At 42.0% G+C, this 25515-nt stretch overlaps 1 protein-coding gene across 1 annotated transcript; it reads left to right on the top strand.

Annotated features, from left to right (window-relative positions):
- The first annotated feature begins 9608 nt into the window (after window positions 1-9608).
- LOC139189459 (uncharacterized) lies at window positions 9609-9986 on the top strand. The gene has a single exon (XM_070808415.1). The coding sequence runs from the start codon at window positions 9609-9611 to the stop codon at window positions 9984-9986; it is 378 nt and encodes a 125-aa protein (XP_070664516.1).
- Window positions 9987-25515: the final 15529 nt, after the last annotated feature.

Raw genomic sequence — 25515 nt, 5'->3', positions numbered from 1 at the left:
GCCGCCTTATAGAGCCTTTGTCGTGAACAATAAATCACATCTTCATACTAAAGGATAATCAACCACTGTTTGATAATCATATTAAGCAATCCTTATCAACATAATTCGCGGCATGCATGGTTGAATGACCTCCTAATATTCATGCTGAGTGAATCTGGCTTCATAAAAGTTTTCATGCTAACTCATGGCATAAAAGCATATGCCAATATACTAAATCTTTTAGCATAAAAAACCAAAGGTTAATTATCTGATTGTTGCCATCTTATCATCACCATCATCCAAAAAACCCTCGTGTTCCTTTGTAACAACCTGATACAGTCCCATTTCAACTCCAGGTCTTGCATGCAATTAACATTATTTCGTAGATGTGATAATCTCATTTAATTAAAATACTTGCATCCTACCATGGATATTCGATGATGATAATTACCCCATCTTGTATGCATCATCATCTGATGTAGTGCCTTCTAAATCGCAGCCTTATCATTCCACACAGCATTGCCAGATCCTATCAAATCAATGTCCTAATGATGCATTACTCCACGTGGCCAAATCAATACATGAATAAGACAAAGGCATATGCCCATTATTCCATTTCGCTCAAACCGATTGGGATCTTAAATAATATTAAGTTAAAATAATTTAATATACTATTAAGAGATAATAATTATGATCAAAACCACAATATTATCCCTCAATAATGATAAGAAATTGCCTCAACAACTCTATCAAAGGTCTAGAACTCTACTCATTTAACGACCTCGATCTATCGTACCAATGGTGTAAATTCGAGTATAAACATTGCCCCCCAGTTTTCTTGACCTTCGGCCCATAAGCTGAATGGTTAAGAAAATTGATTGTTCTTCCTTGATATCCTTAAATTTCTCGGCCTGAGTGTGAAAGGCCGAAAGAAAAAAAAAATATCGCCTAACCAAGCACCAAATTGTTCTTTCTTGAGAGTCCATCTGACGAAATCACTTCACATTACATGCACAGAGACACTTTTCTTTTGAAATGAAAACAAACTCCAGAATGTGAATAGGGAGAATGCCATGCATTCCAATAAAGCACATGTTTTGGATGATGGCAAGCTCCACCGTATGAACTGGAGTAATGCTAATCCAACAGACACTTGGTATCATGGTATCCTCCCCCCATTTTGGTTGATGACATCAAGTACCACCTCGGCTCACATAAGACCATGAATATTTCCTGTATCAAGTTCATCATACCATCTTTGCTTCTTGACATCAATCTTGTCGAGGCACCTTAAGACTGAGGCGCCACAAAACTGAACCGTGTTCTTATTTGGCTTATGCAAAATATCTCAATGTTACATCAAGATTGAGACACGGTGATGATAGAGCCAATCCTTGAAGACCTGCAACTTAAAGTTCTCTTGAAACTTTTCTACGACCCAAGCTTCGAATTGCCGATTCTCATGATGAATTTGTTCAAAATCGCCGAGCTCGGTTTACTGCGAGGCCAGACACTTACCCAAAAAGAAAATTACAACCGTCGACTATAAGATTAGTCGAGGGCCGGAGTTCGTCGAAATGGCGAGGTGTTGGCAGTTATGGGATTCGGTCGAATGTAGTCTGTCTGAATGATCAGACCACCAATAATCAAGGACTGAGTAACCACCAAGATTTGGTCGGAAGTTAGATTCAGTCGAGGACAATAAAACCGAGAAATCACTGGTGATATTGACCACCAATATAGACCACCCATATCGACTCTTTTCTTGGCCAAAGCTACCAATATTAACTTGGTTTTGTTTCTGGCCGCTTGCGTGTATACCCAAGTACATACGTAACTCGACAAAAACAACTCACCGAACAAATCCTTCATAACGTTGATCAACATACTGTTTGTTATTCTCCTGACGCCGTTTTTCGGCATCGATATTTAATCACGTGGAAGCCACCCATTGTGGCTGCTGAATTCAAGTTACTCACTTAAGCTATGAATATTTTTTTTTCAAATGGCAATAAAGATGGCTCGATTGGGGGCAATAGAGCTCTCGGATTTGCTGCGGCAGTCATCAGGCAACAAAGCTCTCGGATTTGCTGCGGCAGTCGAAAACTGAACCTGTCGTTTCTGCATATTGGCTGATGTTTCATTCTTTGAGCAAAATGAACAATGGACTACCTTTTCTTTTCTTAGACGATGCATAAAAAACCATGATGACCGAGAAGCAAATCATGATTCCTCCTTTTTCTTTCTCTTCTGCACTGAGTATCAAATTTCACCATTGGGTCGAGAATATTTCTGGGCTCGGCCTAAAATAACATTTTGGGTCCAAACATTGCCCCCTCACTTCTGAGGTCTTCGGCCCAAAGCTTATGGTCGAGCCTCAACTTTGAAGAAGTGAAATCAAACCCTTAGTATATCCTTTAAAGACAACGAAAAGTCTCGAATATTTTATCCACTCTGGTGCATTTATGAAGCACAATTGCACGATCTTAATTTTGTCAGATGCTCCGCCACATGGCAATTCCTCAACTTACTCATCTGCATTTAATAATGACATTTGAAACGTGCAACCATCAAAACATCATTTCGCCATTAAATTTGCCGTCATATGCAAACATGCATCCTCAATCTATGAATTCTTCGGTCTCTTCACTTGGATTCTTTGAATATTCATCATGATTACAAAATCCTCCGGTCGATTTTATCCCCATTTTTAAAACTAAACTGTTGATCTTCCTCCCAAAAAGCCTATAAATACTCAACTCTCCTTCATTTGAATTTTACACTCTCAAAATTCTCAAATCTCTTGCCAGTTGCCTTTAAACTCAGAAAAGAACCAACCTTCCCTTGAAACCCTGTTTGGGCCCAAAATATTGGTTTGGGTGCAATTTTGGAATTGTTCTTAGCCCAGAAGTGTTGCTCAGGGGCCGGCTGTGTCCTATCAGGATGAGGCAGTTGAATCTTGATACAATAAGAAGTCTCGGCAGGATGAGGTTGTTGAAACTTGGGAATGAATACGGCCTGATAAAGGGTTGAGTTCAAAGTCCTAATAGGAGTAGGACTGGCTGAGATAAGATTGGATCGAGGTAAGGAGTCCTAATCCAAGTATAGGTTTGATTCGATCAGAAGAAGGTTTGCCACTATAAATAGAGGGAGCGGTACATCATTCAAGCCCCCTCCAATTCACCACACAAATTGCCCTGCGCAAACTCTCTCAACAACCTTGAGATTTTTATTTTCTTTTTCCGCCAACACATCTTCAGTTTGAATAAACAGCATTGTGAAGGCAACCGGTGATACCTTCAGTTTGGATAAACAACACTATCATTGTAAAACCAGCCGACCACGGAACACCTTCAGTTTTGATAAACAGCACTGCATCAAGGTCGACTGATTATCTATCCATGTCTCGGTTGAGAAAGACTTTCGGGTCTTTATTGGCAGAGGTCATCTCATTAGCCTTTTCGACGAGGTGAGGTGTTACAGTTTACTAGGGCTCGGTACATTGAACGCTGAGATGTTTTATGATTGGATACTCACAAGTAAGCCTTAGAGTTCGACATTCTGACGGCCGAACCACATTTACCATCAAGACATATATCTGTTTTGAGTATCTGTGCCCAAATACTCTGGTGTCGATTCGGCGTGCTTATACCCTTACAAATATAATCACTATGACCGAATCCGGCGTTGACGATTTGTGAACTTCGCAGAATTAGCAGCCTTGTCTTCAGGCTCTAGAACCCCGAAGGCCAAGACGTGTTCCTTCCTCGACCGTAGTCGCAGGATCAAGAAGTCAACCGTACGCTCAAGGCAACATTAACACATTTTACTCATCGGCCGAGCTCGACCAACTAGTTGGCACTCCCCGCATTAGCTGAAGTACGTAGTTAGCTCATTAGTTACTCGGCTTGGGCGCCGCGTAGGCTTAGTAGTTTTTAGGGTCAACATTTTGGCACGCCCAATGGGACCAAGTGCTAAAACTACGAATTTCATGACCATCGAGACACAATCGGTTAAAAAGAAAACAATCATGGGAAAGTCGATGACCAATCTGCCAGTTCAGAGTCCTGGACAAAAAGTGTCACACGTGTGAGATCCCCTCGTTGCTGTGACCTCTGAGGCTACAAGTGTGATACACTGAGAAAAGGAAGTTTGTCTCGGCACCTAGCCCTGAAACACAGAAGTACCCAACCGAACCACATGCGTTTTCATTGAAGGAATAGTAAAGGATTGCGACGAAGACGGTGGTGAAGGCTCTAACCTTCCAACTAGGTCGTTTCTTTGAAGATGACTTGACGAGAAATCTCAGCAGGTTGAACAGACAGTTATTCAAAAAACAAACAGTTTGCTTGAGGTAATACGAAGTAATGGTGAGACACACACCCAATTGCTCGAATTATTACTTAGCAGAGTCTTCGCAGGGGGACCTGCTGATCAATCTCTACAATTTCCACTCAAAAGTAATCCGCTACAGGCCATAGTAGGTCAGATGGATTCGACCAGAGAGTGGAAGTAGCATCCGTCAATATGATCGAGGTCCAAAGGATGATTGATTTGGCCATGAAAAAGGGACCGAAATTTTCGAAATTCATCCATCCATATCCAGCTTATATGGAAAAATTTGAATATCCTAAAGGCTTCAAGATCCCAGATTTTAGCCTTTTTGCTGGAGAATCGTCCTTGTCCTCGTTAGAACATGCGGCCCGGTTCACTGCACAATGCGGAGATGTAAATAGTGATTTCCATAAACTACGATTGTTCAACTTTTCATTGACAGGATCAGCTTTCGCATGGTATATCAACCTCCCACCTAATTCCATCTAAAGTTGGGAGGAGCTGGTCGAGAAATTTCACAAGTAATTCTATCAGCCGGGGATGGAAATGTTAGTTTTTTCATTGGCCAGGATGGCTCAAGCATCTAATGAGTCACCAATGGACTATCTTAGAAGGTTTAAATCAGCCAGGAATTGGTGCCGAGTACCTCTACCCGAAGTCGAATTTGTTCGACTTGCTCTGAATGGGCTAGACATGGAGTACAAAAAGAAATTCATGGGGCAAACTTCTGAGATATGTACGAATTAGCCCAACATGTCGAGCAATATGATTATTTGCTCCGAGAGGAAAAGATCTCGAAGTCCCCATCTCGAGGAACGATATACAAAAATCCCACGGTCAGCTACGCATCGGTATAAGGTGAAGATTCCCAATACGTCAGTGTGGACGCAACCGAGATAGTAATAGATAAACCATATATCTGTAAGGCATTGACTCAAATTAATTCCAAGGATGCGAAAACTAGCTCAACTACTGAAGAGACAGCGAAAACATCAAAAGTTGACACTTTTGATATCACCAAGGCTGATGCAATTTTTGACCAGTTGTTGTTAGCAAAGATTATCAAACTTCAGCCAGGACATAACATTCCCAAGGTCGACTAGGCGAAAACATCAAACGTATTGCATGTACCATAACTCGACTAGGCATACCACGAACAACTACGTCGTGTTCCGTGATGATATTCAAAGCTGGATTGATAAAGGCAAGCTAAAGTTTCCCGAAAAACAAATGGCGGTCGACGTTCATCCATTCCCTTCGACAACAGTTGGCATGGTAAATGCTCATTTGCCCAAGAGCAAAGGGAAAGGGAAAGTCGAGTTTGTCCCAGTACAACACGTCCCAAAGCAAAACTTTTAGCCACAACTCAAAATTGATCTATTTTCCAATACACCGCCCATCGAGTTTTCGGGACCGACAGTAGTCGAATCTATGTCAGACTCCAGTGCAGAAGAAACTGACGGGTCGATGGTTTTGTGCAGCAATTGTAAGGCATACGTCGTATTAACTAAACCGAATGAGAGACCAACATCACGGTAATCATCTAAGGCCGCAGCGACACCTCCAAAAGAACTTTGCGGAAGCCAGCGCCAAAAAGTGTTCGATAGGCTCGGCCTTCAGGAATGGACAGACGACCCTATCTCGGCCAAACGATGCCTTGATTTCGAATCACCATTTTTTAACGAGGATTATTACTCGCATAATTCCAGCAGTTCAGGTTCATCGATGAATAAAAAAACCTTCAAGCCGCCTGAGCCACGCGATCAATGTTGGTACAGTTACAACTCTCCCACTGGCATGTATACTGCATTATCCAAGTCTCAAAAATGTCGACGCCAGCGGATAGATTGCATGGCTCAACGACAGGCAGCCTAGACCGTTTTGATAGCTAAATGGCAACCGAAAGAAGCGATAAGAAGCGGAGATGATAAAAAAATACCAACAATCATGGCTGAATCGCAAGGGCGAATGGGAACCGGTCGACTTCGAAACCACCATTGAAGAGTGCGAAAACGCATCAAACTCCTCATTCACCCTGGGGAGATGAAAGTTTGTTTCGAGCAATTTAAGAAAGATGCCAAACATAAACTTCCCCCGTTACCCCCACAAGAGCCATTAATAAGAGTTCAACGGAATCTACACCCTCCATTCCTCGATGAATCTTTAGAGTACATGAGAGAGTTTCATAAGAAATATTCTGCCAATGATTTATACGGCCTACCCAAGGCGTGTCAAGAAGCTCTCGACCTGGCACTAACTAACTTGTCTTGATGTTGAATAGATTATCCAAAAAATTATTGATCTAGCAATGAAGGCCAGGTTCTAGCACATACGAGAAGCTAGGGTCCTCGGCTTCGAGGTCGATCCGTACACAGACATTGATATGGAGGAGCTTCCTTTTTCTCTTGACGACCTTTAATACTTACGATATCACTTCGAAGTCTTCTCGACCGTATCTCTCTTCGGTCTTACTATCGATAAAAGGATTGGGTGGCACGTCTGGATGCCTATCTAGACACAAGGGACGCCCAGATCACCTATGAATAACAAATTCGTAAAGCACTGTAGGGGAAAAGTCAAACACCAGAAATGAATGGGCTCGAAGACGACAGTTAGAAAGAATCAAGGTCGGGTTACATGTCATAAGAAAAAGTACCTGTTGAAGTACACGATGATCAAGCCAATAATGGTCGAACGCACGATGCTGCAGTCCTCAATAACCCTGAAGATGATGACCAAGATTCGATAAGCCCTTCAGTCCTTAAGAACATGGAAATCAGCATGGTTCATGTTCTACTTGCTGAATTCCAGTCAATTGCACACCAGCCAAATTTCTTAGATGGTGATGTGGTCGCCAAGGAAGCAACACAAGTCGATTTCATGTCCACCGCCAAAGATGGGCAAGCAAATAATGACGACAAACTTAAAGCAACTCTAGCCATATTGTTCCCCCGCTCATCCTCGATTAATCTTCAACATTTAAAATCGTTGTATGTTACGACTCACATTGAAGGTTATCCAATCTCTAAAATTTTCGTCGATTGTGGGGTGACGGTCAATATCATGCATGTATCCGTTATGAAAGCATTGCGACAGTCCAATGATGAGCTCATCCCATCAAGAATAACGAGCAACTTCATCGGTACAAATCCCAAACCAAAGGAGTGCTTCCTTTAGAGGTAAACATCGCAGGTTGCAATCACATGACCGTATTTTTTATCGTCGACTCCAAGACTGAGTATAATGCATTGCTTGGTCGGGATTGGATTCATCAAATGAATTGTATTCCCTCTTCTTTATATCAAGTTCTCTTCTTTTAGGACGAAAAATCAATTGTTGTTCATCCAACAGACAGTCAGTCGTTCGAAGCCAATATGATTCAAGTGCAGTATTATGATGGCCATGTCGGTTATATTACCCTACAGGGTTTGAATGAGCAAGGGCGACCGACTCAAATTTTGGTTCAAAAAGCGACCGAAGTAGGCACTGAGACTGTCCATTAGGATTCGGTGAAACTTGGGATGGCCGATTTGATCGCTGACATTGATGCCTGAAGAAAGACAGGACCAACGTCGAGCTGTAGTTTCATCTACCATGGAACGACTGCTGGCCCATTGGTACGCTATTTCCAAACACCCAAATTCGGGCGTCAACTTAGTCAAATTTTTGTCCGAATTAGACAACGGCCCCATGCTATCGCTAAACAAAGTTCAGGCTGCACCGGCCGAGCTCGAGGATAATCAACCTCAAGTTAAAGATCCTTTAGAGGAAATAAATGTTGGAATGGTCGAAGAACCACGACCTTTGTTCATTAATGCTTTGTTACCCCAACATGTAAAAATTGAGCTTTGTAATTTGCTTACCGAATTTAAGGATTATTTTGCTTGGAGTTACCATGAGATGCCTGGTCTAGATCGTACACTAGTTGAACAAGAATTGCGCATCAAACCTGGGTGTAAACCATTCCGCCAACCACCTCGACGATTCTCGACCGAAGTACAACTCGGCAAAAAAGACGAACTCGTTTGACTTTTAAAAGCTGGGTTCATTCGAACAACTCGATATGTCGAATGGTTGGTGAATATCATCCCTGTTTTAAAGAAAAATGGTGCCTTGTGCATCTGTATTGATTCTCAAATTTTGAACTTGGCAACGCCTAAAAACGAGTATCAAATGCCAATTTCAGATTTGTTAATTGACGCAGTAGCACACCATGAGATCTTATCCTTTATGGATGGACATGCTGGTTATAACCAAATTTTCATGACTAAAGCTGATGTCCATAAAACTGCTTTTCGTTGCCCCAGGGCACTCGGCATATACGAATGGGTCGTCATGCCATTTGGCCTCAAGAATGTCGGTGCTACATACCAACGAGCCATGAACACTATTTTCCATGATTTGATTGGTACCATTGTCTATATCGACGATGTTGTAATCAAATCAAAACATCGGCAGACACATTTGGATAACCTCTGTCAGGCGTTCCTGCGTATGTGCTGGCACAATCTTAAGATGAATCTAGCTAAATGTGTATTGGCGTATCAGCCGGTAATTTTCTAGGATTCCTCGTACATCATCGTGGTATTGAGGTGGACGACAACAAGGCTCGCGCAATCATCAATGCTCCATCCCCAATGACTAAGAAACAACTATAATCATTGCTCGACAAGATTAACTTTCTCCGTCGGTTTATTGCTAATTCAGTCGGGAAAATGAAAGCCTTCTCCACCCTCTTGAAACTTAAGGACTCCGACACCTTCAAATGGCATGCAGAACACCAAGAGGCATTTACGCAGATCAAGGTCTCCTTAACAACTCCACCCGTCTTCGTCCCACCACGACATAGCAGACCTCTTAAGCTATATATCTTGGTGGCCGAAGAATCCATCAGATGCTTTCTTGCACAAGACAATGACGCTGGGCGAGAACATGCCATTTTTTACCTTAGCTGAAATCTCAACCCACCAGAGATTAATTATTCCGCTATCGAGAAGCTTTGTCTCGCCCTATTTTTTGATGCGTCAAAACTCAAACATTACATGCTTCCATCAGTCACTCAGGTCATCGCCCATACCGATGTTATTTGTTACATGCTCACTCGACCGATCGTAAAGGGCCGAATCGGCAAGTGGACAATGGCCCTCTCTGAGTTTTGCTTGTAATATGTGCCCCATAAAGCTGTCTAAGGTCAAGCGTTGGCCGATTTCTTGGCCCAACACCCTTCCCCGTACAAGTTCGGGGGCAATGACGTTGAAATTAGCATGGTAGCAACATGTGATAATTACTGGACAATGTACCTTAATGGTTCTAGTACTTCAGTCTTGGCTGATGTTAGGATTGTTATTCAATCCCCCACTCATAACCACTGGCATTTTTCTCTCAAGCTCGATTTCGATTGTACGAACAATCAGGCCGAATACGAAACCCTTGTCAACGGCCTCGGCGTACTACAGGACTTGCGGGCGACTCGTATCCTTGTTTTTGGTGACTCCGAACTTGTCATTAATCAACTCAATGGGACTTTCCGTTGCATGAGTTGTACTTTGGCCCCCTACCACATGGTTGCCAGCTATTTGGCCAAGTCTTTTGACAGCGTTACTTTCAAATACATTTCACGAGTTCACAACACTGATGCCGATGAATTAGCTCAAATAGCTTCCGGAGCATAACTCCTGGGGGGCAAATTTGGCCGAGAAATACCTGTGTCACAACAAGCACACTCAGCCTTGATTAATCAACAAGTTCTTCGACGCAATAGCGTAATCCGTACAAGGGTCATGTCTTTACCTTTGTTATTAGAACAGAAGGATACCATTGAGGTTTGTGTTATCCGTACAAGGGTCAGTTCTTCGATATATTGATAACCCCAGTGAAAAACACGACTGACGGACAAGGGTCCATGCCACAAACTACGTATTATACCAAAACGAATTATACCGAAAGGGTGAGGACGGTTTATTACTGTTATGCCTTGGACCGCAAGAGGCTGCCCAAGTGATTGCAGAAGTTAATGAAGGGATTTACGGGGCTCATCAGTCCGGCCGAAAGATATGATGGTTGCTTCATCGACATGGCTATTTCTGGCCAAGTATACTGAAGGATTGCATTGAGTTCGCACGAGGATGTGTACAATGACAAATTCGTGGTCCTATATAGAGAGTCTCGGCCGAGTCATTACATTCGATCACTAAACCATGGCCGTTCAGAGGATGGGCCATGGATGTAATCGGTAAAATTACGCCGTCTTCCGGGTTCTCAAAACATGCATGGATACTTGTTGCGACAAACTACTTCACCAAATGGGTCGAAGTGAAGTCATATGCTGAATTAACGTCTAAAGAAGTTTGTAATTTTGTAGAAGAAAACATCATGACTAGATTGGGCGTACCGGAAACAATCATAACAGATAATGGTACGATATTCACGTCCAACAGGTTTAAAGAGTATACAGGGAATTTGAAAATTCGACTTGAGCAGTCTATGCCATATTACCCGCAGGCAAATGGGTAGGCCGAAGCAAGTAATAAAGTTTTGATTGGTATTCTTGAAAAATGGTGAGGGAAAGGCCTGGTATGTAGCATCTAAAGCTAAACGAAGCGTTATAGGCCTATCAAACTTATTTTCGATCAGCCACTGGAACGACTCCATACGAGTTGACTTATGGACACAACTCAATGTTGCCGGTCGAGCTAAGTATAAACTTGTTGCGAGTAATCGAACAAAGTAGTTTGTTCGGTGCCGAGTACAATCGGGCCATAAGACAAAAGTTAGAAGATTTAGAAGAAGCTCGGCTTGATGCTTATAACCTATTAGTGGCACTAAAGAAGATTGTTGAACGAGCTTATAATCAACGAGTCAGACAAAAAACGTTTGGCGAAGGGGAGTTGGTTTGGTAAATCGTACTACCCGTAAGAATTAAAGACCCCAAGTTCGACAAGTGGTCGCGAAATTGGGAAGGGCCATTCGTTATTCATAAAGTTCTCGACAAAGGGGCATACCGTCTTAGGGATCGAACTGGTGTAATCCACAAGTTGCCAATCAATGGGAAGTTTTTAAAGAAGTACTATCCAGTCATATAGGAAATGCGAGAATAAAAGTTCATTTCATTCAATTTGCAAAAAGATGTACAAATAAAGTGGGTCGATCAGTTTACAAATGAATAGTTCTAAGGTGATGAAGGAAGGAGAGATTTAAGAACGACCTTTAACTCCAACCACCTTACCTAGCCCATGGTGACCTCAGCTTGTCGATTCCTTTTATCTATCTTCAGTTGTTCAACTTGCTTTACACTAGCCGTGTATTCGATTAAGCAAGATTTGCCACTTAACTCAAAATCCTTTGCAAGCTCGGAAGCAACTGCTGACCTTCGATTTTGGAGTTCGGCAATTTGACGGTTAAGGTCGGCTAACATTTCTTTCTTCACCTTCAAACCTTCGATCTTTGGACGAAGAGCTTCTCAAATGGCCGTTGAGTCATCTTCGGCCCGAAGAGCTTTCTTGAAAATACCAAAGTATTCTCGAGTTCGTTCCAGGGTAAAAGACACTCGAGTAATAGCTTCGGTGCTCAATTGACCATCAGCTGCTAGATCGTTCAGACATGCACCCATAGAATCAAGTCCCTGGAGTTTGAGAGCCTATGAAGTCGATAAAGACAAGAGCTCATGCAGCCTAACAAGAGCATTTGAATCGACCGTCGGTACTGAGGACCAGGTTGTAGCTGCCGAAGGGCCTGCCATTCCCGAAGTATTAAAGAAAAAACATCGAACTCGACTTCCCATGAAGGCTGCACTTGAAAATAATTTAGGCAAAAGGAAAACGTAAAAGAATATTGCAGAGAGAATTTGTTTTTTAGACCTGCCTAGAGGAGACTTCGGCCATGTCTCCTCGTTCATTGCTCGAACCTAGAGAGCTTAATGGCCGAGCCCAGTGTTTTAGTCTGCTTCTCAATTCACATGATCAATTTATCTACATTCGATGGCCACTGAGGTGGCAGGAAATATAGATAACGCCTTTCGCCACATAAAATTTTTGGTGAAATAAATAATTGGGCACCTGACATGTAATATTTTTTTTGGTTCAGACTCGTTATAGAAAGGTTAACAAAAGAAAGTGATCAAGTCATACAAAAGCCGAGGTCCCTTCTTGAGAGGGAATGCTGAGGTCTTGATCCTGCGAGTGAATTGGAGTTTCTACCGTCGCTTCAAGCTCAACTTAAGGCCTTTTTCCACGATCGGCTACAGGAGGATCGACCTGGTCAGTCACCTCAACCATAAGGGAAAGCTCAATGGAAGGAGGTTTGGTTAGTCGAAGGCGACTCACTAACGGAATCTCGTCGTTCTCGTCATCCTGAAATAAAATGCTGTTAATATTTTTGAATTTAATGAGAAAAGGGAGTTACCAATAACATAATCATACCTCTTGCAAAATGATCGCTGATTGTTTTGGATTTTTGGGGAGACTTTTCCAGACCGAAGGGGTTACCTCCTCCAAGACGGGCGCAACAGTCGACCCTGAAGCTGCAGGCTTTTCAACCAGCGGTGCAGCAACTCGTTCGACCACGACCTCAGGGACATTAAGGATGGGTTGAATTTGAGGTGCTGGGCTAGCGGGAGTTGACCGCTCCGTCAAGGCCTGGACAATGGGAGCAGGAGGAGAGGCACTAGGAGTGGTCGCTCCCATAGTCTAGTTGGAGATAACATGAATTTCTCGTTCTCCTTTCTTTGCCAATTTTTTTATGCGTTTTGTGGGATGAGGAGCTTCACCTGCCGTCTAGTTTTCCTGGTGAGGTCGTTTGCTCGGCAGGGTTTGAGAGGTAGCTTTAGTTTTCTTAGAGGAAGGGGGCAATTTTCTCCTGGCCACAGTAGCAGTGATCACGTCTGCTTGTTTCAGTACTCGACCACCTGAGAAAGCAAAGTCAAGTTAGTAAAATAGAGTTAAGTGTTTGAAGAATAAAGGTAGAGATAACAATATACCTTGGGTCGTCTCTTTGGTTTGAAAGGTGAGGGTTTTTTGGGGTTAGTCGCCAAAAACATTTTTGATTATGTCTTCGACCAAAGCGTGAAAAAAGTCATGAGTGTACCCTTCCCACGAGTCGCATAAGGTGTTGGTGTCGAGAGATTAAGGAACAGTTGGTCGAAGATGAAATTTTTTGCATCGTTCCTGAAACTCTTTCTCAGTATCTCTGCACTCCCACTCTGAGGAACTAAAGAGGCGTTCTCAGTTCGCTCGGCGAGCGTCACAGCCAAGGGGAAGGTTGCGTGTTATCACGAACGATCCCCAGTTTTGATGAAAATCAGCATCCTCACATTCACTCCATGTTGATTATGGAAGCCTGATGGAAAAAAGTACTATTGACGATGACGTATCAAAAACTCGTCGTCTGAGAGGATATATTGGTTGAAGAAGTATTTGAAAACTTCTTCAGCCCAGTGATGAGGCGCCAACCAAGAGGCCAACTGAAGGCTGAGAGCTACAGTGGACTGAAAGTTAGGAATCTTTGGTCGAAGTGTGGACAAATAGACCTGCAGCCAGAGTTGGAACACCCAAAGAGGTCCGTTCTGGTGCGGGTCGATATTGTTGATGGTCGTTTCGGCCAGACAGCGCAGGAGGTTGGCGAGAATAGTTAGGCTGAGCGCCAGGGAATGACCACTAGCTAGGGCTTCAGCCACCAGCATATTTTCAACCAAGCATTTATTTGGCTTGGTACAACAGATAAACTTGTTGTACCAATAAAATAGGAAAGCTTCATGCTCTCCCTTCCGCAGACTCTCCTCCTCTCGGCCAGCAAAATGGAAGATAAGGGTGTTGTAGTTGAAGAAGTTCTTGTGTAACTTGTGAACTTCTTCTTTTAAAGACTCTTGACCTTCTTGGCTCAGCGTCCCATTTGTCGAATAGCGCTTTAAGGTCGAGATTCGATGGGCACCCAAAAAGGGCGGCATCTACTGGGAAGCCCGAGGGAAAAGTCCCAAAGATGGCTGAGATGTCGAGGATGATGGAGGTGATAGGGCCGAAGGGAAAGATCATGGTGTTGGTGGCCGAGCACCAGAAGCTTAGAGCTGCCATAAACAACTCTTTATCCATGGCAATCTCTATGGTCGAAAGTTTAATGGCGTCATGGATGCCGAGAGCTTCCCATTCTTTGTCGAAGAACTTTTCCATCCGTTCCTCCCAGGCTGCCCAGGTCGCGTTGGTCGAAGGCCAAGCTCCTTGGGGCTTCATCAGGCACCACTTCAACCAATCAAACCCTTGCAACAAGGGTGTCAAGCACTGGTCTTTGAAGAGGTTGATGATGGACGATGGCACTGCATCCTTGAAAAGTGGTCCCAGGATTTGATGAGTGGCACTTAAATCACTATCGAAGCGTAAAGTCTTGATGGAGCTCCGGTCAATGAAGTCCTTGCACTTGTTGCATTCGTTGGAGGGCTTGGAGATGAAAGAGGCCATTGATGAAAACTCAAGGATTTTTGGGTTGAGAGCTTGGGGTTTCTAGGTTTTTGAAAGCAAAATGGCAAGAAGGTTTCAAAGGTTTTGGAAAGCGTAAAGTACGAATGAGAAGGATTCAGGTATTTATAGGCATTTTGGAAGGAAGTTTAAACGTTTGATTTTCAAAATTGGGATGGAATCGAGTGGGAAAGTTGCTAATCCTTGTAGATATTAAGAGAATCCAGGTGAAAATACCAAAGTTTTCACAGTTTAAGGATGCACGATTGCGTGTTATGGCAGGTTTAGTGTAAAAGAGACGTTTCGGCGGTCGCATGTTTTCAAGAGTCATGATTAAGGGCTGCTAAGTTAACCAAGGGACTGCAACGTGGCAAGGCGGTTGGGAGAATGAGATCATGAGATCATGTCTCAAAAATACGCATGGTGGTATTTCTTGAGAAGGTTCAATGTTTGTTTTAGGTCAGTTTCGCTTCTTCAAGGCCGAGGCTCGAACCAAGGAGTGCAGGTCGACGACCTAAGAAGCGAGGGGGTAATGTTTGGGCCCAAAATATTGGTTTGGGCTAAGTTTAGAATCGTTCTCGGCCCGGAAACATTGCTCAGGGGCAGCCGTGTCCTATCAGGATAAGGTAGTTGAATCCTGATACAATAAGGAGTCTCGGCAAGATGAGGATGCTAAAACTTAGGAATGAATACGACCTGATAAAGGGTTGAGTTCAAAGTCCTAATAGGAGTAGGACTGGCCGAGCTAAGATTGGATCGGGGTAAGGAGTCCTAATCCGAGTATAGGTTTGATTCGATCAGAAAAAGGTTTACTACTATAAATAGAGGGAGGGGTACATCATTCAAGCCCCCTCCAATTCAACACACAAATTGCCCTACGCAACTTCGCTCAACCACCTTGGGATTTTTATTTTCTTTTTCTGCCAACATATCTTTAGTTTGGATAAACAACACTATCACCATAGAACCAGCCGAACACGGACCACCTTCAGTTTGGATAAACAGCACTGCGTCGAGGCCGACTAGTTATTTATCCAAGTCTCTGTCGAGAAAGACTTTCGGGTCTTTATTGGCAGAGGTCATCTCATTAGCCTTTTCGGCGAGGTGAGGTGTTACAGTTTACTAGGGCTCGGCACATTGAACACCGAGTTGTTTTATGATTGGATACTCACAAGTAAACTTTAGAGTTCGGCATTCTGATAGCCGAACCACATTTACCATCAAGACATATATCTGTTTTAAGTATCTGTGCCTATATACTTTGGTGTCGATTTGGCGTGCTTATACCCTTACAAATATAATCACTGTGACTGAATCTGGCGCTGACAATTTATGAACTTCGTAAAATTAGTAGCCTTGTCTTCAGACTCTAGAACCTGAAGGCCGAGACATGTTCCTTCCTCAGCCGTAGTCGCAGGATCGAGAACTCAGTCGCGCGCTCAACGCAACATTAACACATTTTACTCCTCAGCCAAGTTGATGTTCCAGAAGTGATCACCAAAATGCTCAAGGACTATTACCTAAAACCCTTATTCCAAGAGTATGATTGGGCGAAATCGGAACCGGCCACTATGGCCTGGGCTATCTGGGTTACTCGGCCAAAGCCATATTTCGACGACGAATGGAAAACTCTCGGCATTTTTTATGCTATTAAACTCTCAACCATCAAGATGTGCTTGGATCAAGAGCTCGTGATGGCTGCTCTCAGCTTCTGGTGCCCAACAGTGATGAACATTACAACCATACTTGGCAACTCTCCTACCGGCCTCCCAGTCAACAATTCTCTCTCCAGGTATCAATTTGACCTGGACCTGAAGACCATTTTTTAGGAATGTGCCGTCGAAGCTCTGACAAAGGAAAATCAAAAGCCGTCGAATGAAGATGTGCAGAAACTACATAAGAACTTCTTCAACTACAATACCCTAGTCACTCACTTCGCCGGTGATAGGAGCATATTTATGCAACTTAGTTAGCTTGTTTCTTGGCATTTACTTAGTTTAATTCTAGTTATTTTAGTACTTTAAGCTATTTTCGTGTGTTTGTAGGTTCAAATAACAAAGTTGGCAACAAAGTGCTATTTGGAGCATTTTAGAGCATTTTTGGGCCAAGATTGGATAGTGCAAGCATGGAGACATGAGGATGGACGTTTTTGAAGATTAGAAGGCTAGAAATCAGCATGTGTGTGTGCAAGTGTGTTGACCTACAACTACAAACATCCATCCACTACACTCACTACCAAACATCCATCCACTACACCCATTACATCCACTCATTACCAAACAACCATCCACTACACACATTACATCCACTCATTACCAAACATCCATCCACTACACCCATTACATCCACTCATTACCACAACACTCACCCACTACACCCATTACATCCACTCATTACCACAACATACACCACTACCACCTTAATTAGATGGTGGTCCTCTCCCTAGCCTATAAATACATCCACCCTTCACCATAACAAAGATCAGAAAAAATCCATCCAAAGACACTACATTCACATCTCACAACTCCATACACTTACACTTTCATTCCTTGGTCGTAAGCACCATCCATTCATTTCCCATATACCTCAAAACACAACCCCATACACTCCCTTCCCTTGGCCGAGACATTCACCAATCCTAAATACATTCATAACCTTTCCATATATCCATACACATCCTTAGACACTTGTGCTGCAACAAGGTGGTGAAAATAAAGGTCCTTGGCGTTTCAAGCTTGAAACTTTGGAGCATTTTAGGTGTACTTCGTTCTCGCTTTCAATGTCTACTTTGTTATTTTCTGATTTTGTTGCAATTATGAGTAACTAAAGCCCCCTTAGCTAAGGGGGGAATTCGAAACCATGTTCATGCTTGCAATATGATTTGATTACTTTCAGTTGTGAATTCAATTTACTTATCCATTTGAATACACGCTTAATTTTCATGCATAAATCTGATGCTAGGATATAAGGGAGTTTCACCTAATCGTTATGAACTTATATTCACAAGTAGTGAAGGTTGCTCGTCACAACCGTGTTAAGTAAATTCTTGGCATAAGTTTCATGCAATTCATAGTTACAAGTGTTTCGTCAATGCTTATGATTTTCATAGAACTTAATGATTCTTGCTTGTATCTCTATTATGCAATTCATGTAGGGAACTTATGGGGAATGCTTTGGGTTGTTGTATGCAATCATCCAATTCAATGAAATTAGGAAAATCTGAGGGTTAATTAGTGCAATTCATAGTTAATCTGGGGCGTTGAGAATTCGTAGTTTATTGAAAAGCAACTGGAAATTGTTTTGTTTGCAAGTGTGTCGCAAGTGTGTCATGTGTGGAGAAGAACCTCCTCGCTAGCCTTCCATCCATTCAATTTACTCAAATTCGTGCAGATTTCATTAGTTCTTTAATTTACTTGTTTTGTTTTCAAATTTGTCAAAACCAAAACCCCCTTTACCTTGTTGAATCATATTAGTTAGAAACTAATTTAGTTTGTGTTTTTAAGTATTTCGAACCAAGTTAAAACCAAAATTCGTCCAAAAGTGTGTTAGAGTCCAAATCTGCCCAGTTTGTGTTTTTAGGCAGATTTGAGCGTTTTTAGCTTGTTTTGAGTTCTTTGAATTTGTTCTGAGTTCTTTGAATCTAGTTTGGTGTTTTTAACTTTGTTTTTATGTTTTTAAGTCAGTTTAGAGGTTATTAGCAAGCCCTCCTAATCCCCGGTCTAGAACGATTCCTACTTACATTTTTCACTACAATTGATACAAGAGAGTTTAATTTGTGTTTAAAGTAAATTCGCATCTGCCGGCTCTAGAGGGGAAGATCTTAAGAAAAGTGAACACGGGGCCTTCTTATTCTACTAGTACAACAAATATATATATTTTGTGCCAACTCGAATAAATACCTGGCTGAGAATATGCTTGTCGCTGAGGCCCTGGCCAACGATCATGTCCTGGCCCTTAGTCCGGCTGTTCTTGCCAACCTCACTAGGTGTTTGGCCGACACTACAGTGGGGAAAATCGACCCCGAAAAAATGGTCTGCTTTGGTTGCAGGTCTATTTCTCGACAGCTCTTCTGAAGCCATAGGCCTTAAGCTGGCCCCATGACCCATTCCTACCCATTCGGCCAAAGAGATCTTCAAATATTTTTTCCACCTTATAGACTTTTCGCACAACGAATTCCAAATTTGCCGTCGCCAAACATACCCCTCTTCCATCATCCTTCCAACATCAGCATGGGAAGATGCCGAAGAAGTTGATCTCTGAAATTCCTAGGGGTCATTAATCATCACTCGCGACCTGCCCTATGATTGTAAGGCTCGACGAGGAAGCTGGGAAGTTTATCACTCCAACTTCTTGGCTCGTTAAGGCCATCTCCAACCGAAGGGTCCAGAGGGCCAGAGGGCCGAAAATAGCCCTAAAACCGTCTCCAACCGAGGGCTAGGCCAGAGGGCTCTGGAATCTGGGAGGGCCCCACGGGATCGGAGAGGGCTGGAGGGCTGGAGGGCTGGCTGCTTTCGGCCAGCCAGCCAGCCCCGGGGCTGGCTATTTTTTTTTTAATGTTTCCTATTGCTGTCGGTTAAAACCGACAGCATTAAAGAGATTTTTTTTTTAAATAGTTCTACTATTAGTGTCGGTTATAACCGACACTAATAGTTTGAAATGTTTTTGAATGTAACGGCTAGTAGCCGTTGGATTATTAGGCCTCTTTTTTTTTTTTTTTTTTTTTTAATGAATTTAAACTTCTTTTTTTTTAATGAATTTAAACTTCTTTTTTGCCCTTTTTTTTTTCCTTTTCATATGAATCAAATTTTTTTTCATATTTTTTTTCCTATAACTTCTATTTCACAAAATTTGTTTCATATTTTTTTTCAATTCTATTTTTTTCGTATAACTTCCTAGGCCATTTATACAACATTAAATTGTAGTTTTTAAATAATAAATTATGTTTGGCCCTATGGCCCTTTGGCCCTCGGTTGGAGACGGTTTTTTGTGACAGGGCTAAAACGAGCCCTTTGGCCCTCTGGCCCTTGGTTGGAGACGGAGGCAAATATGGCCCTGTACTGTTCATTAAAATATTAATATCTTGGGGAATCTTGGAGGGCCAGAGGGTTCAAACGAGCCCTCTGGCCAGCCCTCGGTTGGAGATGGCCTAACTAGGTTATCTTCAAGGATCCCTTATGCCATTCCTTTCTTTTTTCTCCCTCTTGAGCTGAGAACGCTTCTCCAGTTCTTCGGAGAGGAGTGTGAGGTAGCTAAGAAAGAATTCAAGGAGCAGTGCGCCAAATTCCGTCTTCGGTCGAAAACTCTAAAATCCCGATTGGTGCTGTGCCTATACTAAGGATTTCTTCAAAACTTCGGCCAAGGAAATCTCACAAAAGCTTTTTGGTGACGGCCCCAAAATGTGTCTTGCCCCAAAATCCAAAGAAACGGCCCAAGGTATACAGCTTTCCTTTTTACTTTTCTTGCTTATTTATTTTGAACTTCTTTTTTATTCAACCTCAGTGCTTTTAGGTGGCCAAACCATAAAAAGAGCCAAGGTGATTGCGATGGTTGCGGCTAAGAAAAAACTTGCCCCTCTTCTAAGGAAGACTATAGCTACTGCGCCAACCCCGTCAAGAAAACAGTCTCGCCCGGATGCCGAGACAACTGGTGAAGCACCCAGGCCGAAAAAACGTGTCAAGAAATTGGCAAAAAAAGAGGAACGGGAGATCCATGTTATCTCCAGCTAAACCACAGAAGCAACTACTCCCAGTGCCTCTCAACCTTCCTCTGCTATCAAGGTCTCGACCGTGGTGCAAGGAGACTTGGTGATTGAGTCGGTCGCCCATTCGACTGTTAAAGAGCCTGCAACTTTAACACCGGCCGCTGCTCATGTCGAAGCTGGCCTGGCGGTTGCTACCCCAGAGAGGGCAACTTCTGTAGCCAACAAAAAACTCCCCCCGAATCCAAAAAAAGCTTGAACAATCATCCCAGAATAAGAGGTATAAAATTTTATAATGTTCCTTCTATCTTGAACCTCTTGCCTAACGACTAATCCATTGTCTAGGAGGATGAAAGCAAAGGGCCCATGTGAAAGAAATATTTGTGAAAGAAAGTTCATTTGAGCAACATCTATGCATGCAATTAACAATTAAAAGGCGGAATCATGCTTGTATGCACTAAAAAACAAAACTTTACTCATGAAATTCAAGGCCTAGTGAGTGTGGTGAACCAAGACTCCACTCAAGAACAAAGTGAGTTGAGAAATATTATACCTTTGTTGATTCCTCTTTGCATAAGCAAAGGCTAATCACCCAAGAGATAGGGCTTTCATTCCTTACTTCTTAACTCCATGGATTTCTTGGATGAGGATGGTAGAATGGATTCTCCAAGTTCCCTAAATAGAGAACCTCTAAGCATTGATGAAGAGATGAGTGACCTAGAGGAAGCAAGATTGCTAGCTAATTTCCTCTAGGGTGGGCTGCCTCTTAAAGAGAAAAGAAAGCTTTGTGTTCTCATCTTTTCTCCAAAAGAAACCCTAATGATGAAAATGTTATAAAGTCCTTTATATAGTCCCTTCAATTAAGAGACAAAAGAACCAAAAACCTTCATCCTCTAATGTGACCAGCCTTAAGGGTTAATTGGGCTTTAAAGCACTTTGTGTATTCAAGTTGTCATACAACTTGAGTTAATGGGCTTGCCATTCAAATCCCATTGGACCTTGCGGCCCAAAACTAACCCGAGGTCTTTAACGAGCTTATTCGTTTGATTACTTAACATATTAATTAATCCTTGCCATAAATAATTAAACCATTTAATTATCCTTACTCATCTCCATTATTTCTTCAATCTCTACCTTACACGGTGTAGGATCCATTAAGTTTCTTTTAGCAAGGCAGTGGGCGATTAGAATTCTTCAAATCGATTGTGAATTGAAACTTACTTTCAATTCTCCGTTTAGTGATTATACACCTTTAAGGCTTCCATAAACCATGAGTGACACATAGCAGTATATCATGGCTACCCAAGCTAATCAAAAGAGGTGGATAACCTATTCAATTTAGGATTACAATGCAATACGGTCTTTCTTTAATACAATACTCTTGGCCACATTGTTTGGTTTGATAGTTTATTCATGTCTACTTCCAATGTGATTCATTTACTTATATGATTACCTTGAATGTGATTTGGAATGACTTCCAAAATCTCATTCATTCTCTGGCCAGATATTCATCATATCATAGAGTATTCTCCCTCAAACGATTTGAAGGTTAAAGATCCCTTGTTGCACATTCACTTGCCTCCATGGCTAAGTGGCTTAACCCCAACTATGTTGTGGACACCCTCTGATGGAGTGACTTTGATATGGTCAAAGATCAAGGACCTAACCACAAGACAATTATGATACCTCAGGTCAAAGGACTACTTTGCATTATCCCAACCATGAGTTCTCATGTGATATGAGTATGAGAACTCTTTGTTGATCGTGTTCAATTGACTCATTCTCTATATAGCATCTACATACTTGTCTTGGTGTCGGTCACACCAATGACTCGAGACCGATCACTCTCTCTAAGAGAAGACATAGCACGTACTGATCTTAACGAACTGTCAATGCCCAATTGGCAATCCTATGAATAGGAACGTTTAGGATATGTATACAAAAGAGAATGGTCTCATGAATCTAACTTCTTTAGATCACATTCTTCCAATTGCATATTCCTTGGACTTATCGTTTAAGCATATAACATTTATATGAGACGGCTTAAAACAATAATCTTTGCCCTTTATATTAAACTAGATTAGTTTAACATGTGAAATGTCCATAAAGTATCATCATATGATTGGTTTTAGGGCACATTTCCAACACCCTACTAGTGAAACATCCTCAACCAGCTGAACTGCCAATTATCATTCCTTAATCGGCAGTCGAGGTGATGGATCAAGCCGACACTCCTAGAGCTGAAGCAAGTTCAGGACATGAAGCAGCACTCCGTATTGAGCCAAAGCCGACAGTCGAGACGCTGATTCATCCCCCGGATCAGAATCTCAATATCCCTATTCAGGATGTTACTTCATCCTTTGTAAGAAACATTAAAATGCCAGGTGCCTGATCATTCATTTCACCGGAAACTTTACACGCCAAAAGGTGTTATTTATATTTCTTGGCCGCTTCAATGGCCATCGAATGTAGATAGCCTCCATTGGCCACGTGAATTAAGAGGCTCTCTTAAACACTTAGCTCTACTACTAAGTTCTTTGGGTTTGAGGAATGAACAAGGAGACATGGTCGAGGTTTCCTCTCGGTGGGTCTATCACGACTTCCTTATCTGCGATTCTTTTGGATTCTTCTTTACTAACTTCTTCTTTGTACAACCTTCTTGGGAAGTCGAGCTCAATGGTCTCCTCTCGAGTACTTTTGGAGTAGTTGAGCCTTCCGCGACTGCAGCCGAAACCAATGCCTTCACCAAGTTGTAGGATCTCTTATCCATTTCGACCTCACAAGTCTTTCAATGTAAAGGCCTCGACTCTGTAGGAGAATGCCTAAACGATTTTGCAACCAGTGGCTTGCTAAGCACCGAAAGTGTCATCCACTTATCCAATATCCTGGAGTGGACCCAGCAATACTTTACTACTTTTCAAAAGGCTCTCCGAGCCGAAGACAACCTAAAGGCTGCAAAGATCGCTCATGAAGCCAGTCGGCCAGAGGTTGAGGCCATAAAAGCAAAGAAAACATGGCTGGTCGACCTTAATCATCAAATTGCCGAACTTCAACATCAAATTGCCAAACGTCAACGGCAAAGGTCGGTTGTTACTTCAAAACTCGAAAAGGATTTTGAAGCAAATAAGGCTCGACTGAAAGACTTCGCGGCTGGTGCAAAGTAGATACAGTAACTTCAACTTAATAAAAGAATCAGACAAGCTGAAGTCATAATGGGTGAAGTAAGGTGGTTGGAACTGAACGCCGCTCTTGAAGCCTTCTTTCCTTCGACCCCTTAGGATTTTGGTTTTAGTAATCAACTGTTGGAATCTTTTGTAACTTCACTTGTACGCCCTTTTGCAAAATTAATGAAATGAACTTTTATTCTCGCATCTCCCAAGTGACTGGATAGTATTTCTTTAAAAATTTCCCATTGATTGGTAGTTTATGAATTAGACCGGTTCGATCTTTAAGATGGTATACCCTTTTGCCAAGAACTTTGTGGACGATGAACGGTCCTTCCTAATTCGGTGACCATTTTCCAAATCTAGGATCTTTAATTCCTGCTGATAATACGGTTTGCCAAACAAGCTCACCTTCGCCAAACGTCTTTTGTCAGACCCGTCGATTATAAGCTCGTTCGGTAATCTTTTTTTGTGCTATTAATAAATTGTAAGCATCAAGTCGAGCTTCCTCTAAATCCTATAACTCATGCCTCATGGCCTGATTATATTCGGCACTACTCACACTGCTTTGCATGACTACTCGCAACGAGTTTATCCTTAGCTCGACTGGTAGCATCGCGTCATGCCCATAGGTCAACACATATGGGGTCGTCCCCGTTGCTGATCGGAGTGAAGTCTGATATGCCCATAAAGCCTCATTTAACTTCAAATACCACATACCAAGCTTTTCTTTTATCATTTTTTCAAGAATGCCGATCAAAACTTTATTACTTGCTTCAACCTGTCCATTTTCTTGTGGGTAATATGGTATAGATTGTTCGAGTCAAATTTTCAAGTTCATCATATATTCTTTGAACCTATCGGCGGTGAAGATTGTGTTGTTGTCAGTTATGATCGATTCTGGTACACCGAATCTTGTCACAATATTTTCTTTCACAAAACTACAAACCTTTCTCAAGGTTAACTTGACATATGACTTTGCCTTGACCTATTTGGTGAAATAATAGGTTGCTACGAGTATCCATGCATGCTTTGTTGATCTGGAAGATGGTGTAATTTTGTCAATTACGTCAATGGCCCATCTTCTGAACGACCAAGGTTTGGCGATCGAGTGAAGTAATTCGACCAGGACTCTTTGTATAGGCCCATGAATTTGACATTCTAAACATCCTTGTGCATACTTGATACAATCCTTCAATGTACTTGGCCAAAAAAATCTGTGCGACGAAGCAGCCAACGCATCTTGTATCTAGATTGATGAGCCTTGCAAATTCCTTAGTGAACTTTTGCAATTGATTGGGCAGCCTCCTGCGGGCTGATGTGAAATATTCTAACACTTAAATTAAAACCCTATGATTGTAGTATATGAAAGTAGGGATCGTTTTAGGCCGGGGATTAGAAGGGCTACTAATCTACACAAATTAATCTCTAAAACACTAAACTAGACTCTTATGACTCAAAACTAAACAAACTGACTTAAAACAGCACAACTAAGTGAAATTGACTCAAAACAGACTCTAGGGAGTTATTTGGACGAAGTTAAAACCAGTAAGACTCAAAACACTAAATTGGACAGATTTGAACACGTTTTTAACTAATCTAACACACTTAATTAAAAGGGGGATTGATTTGGACGAAATGAGTTAAACTAAACAAATTGCAAAACAAAGTAAATCCGGTACGAAATTAGGTGACTTGAATGGTGAAAAACTAGCCAAAGGGTCCTTCTCCACACATGAAACATATGCATACAAATTGATTTCCAGTATTGTTTCTTTAAACCATGAATGACAATGCCCCAAATTAATTATGAATTCACTAATTAACTTTCAAATTTTCCTAAGTTCATTGAATTGGATAGACAACGCATCGCAACCAAATTATTCTTCTCAAGTTC

This window comes from Malus domestica, chromosome 11 (genome assembly GCF_042453785.1).
Source record: "Malus domestica chromosome 11, GDT2T_hap1".
NCBI lineage: Eukaryota > Viridiplantae > Streptophyta > Magnoliopsida > Rosales > Rosaceae > Malus > Malus domestica.
This window is presented reverse-complemented; position numbering and strand designations above follow the sequence as displayed.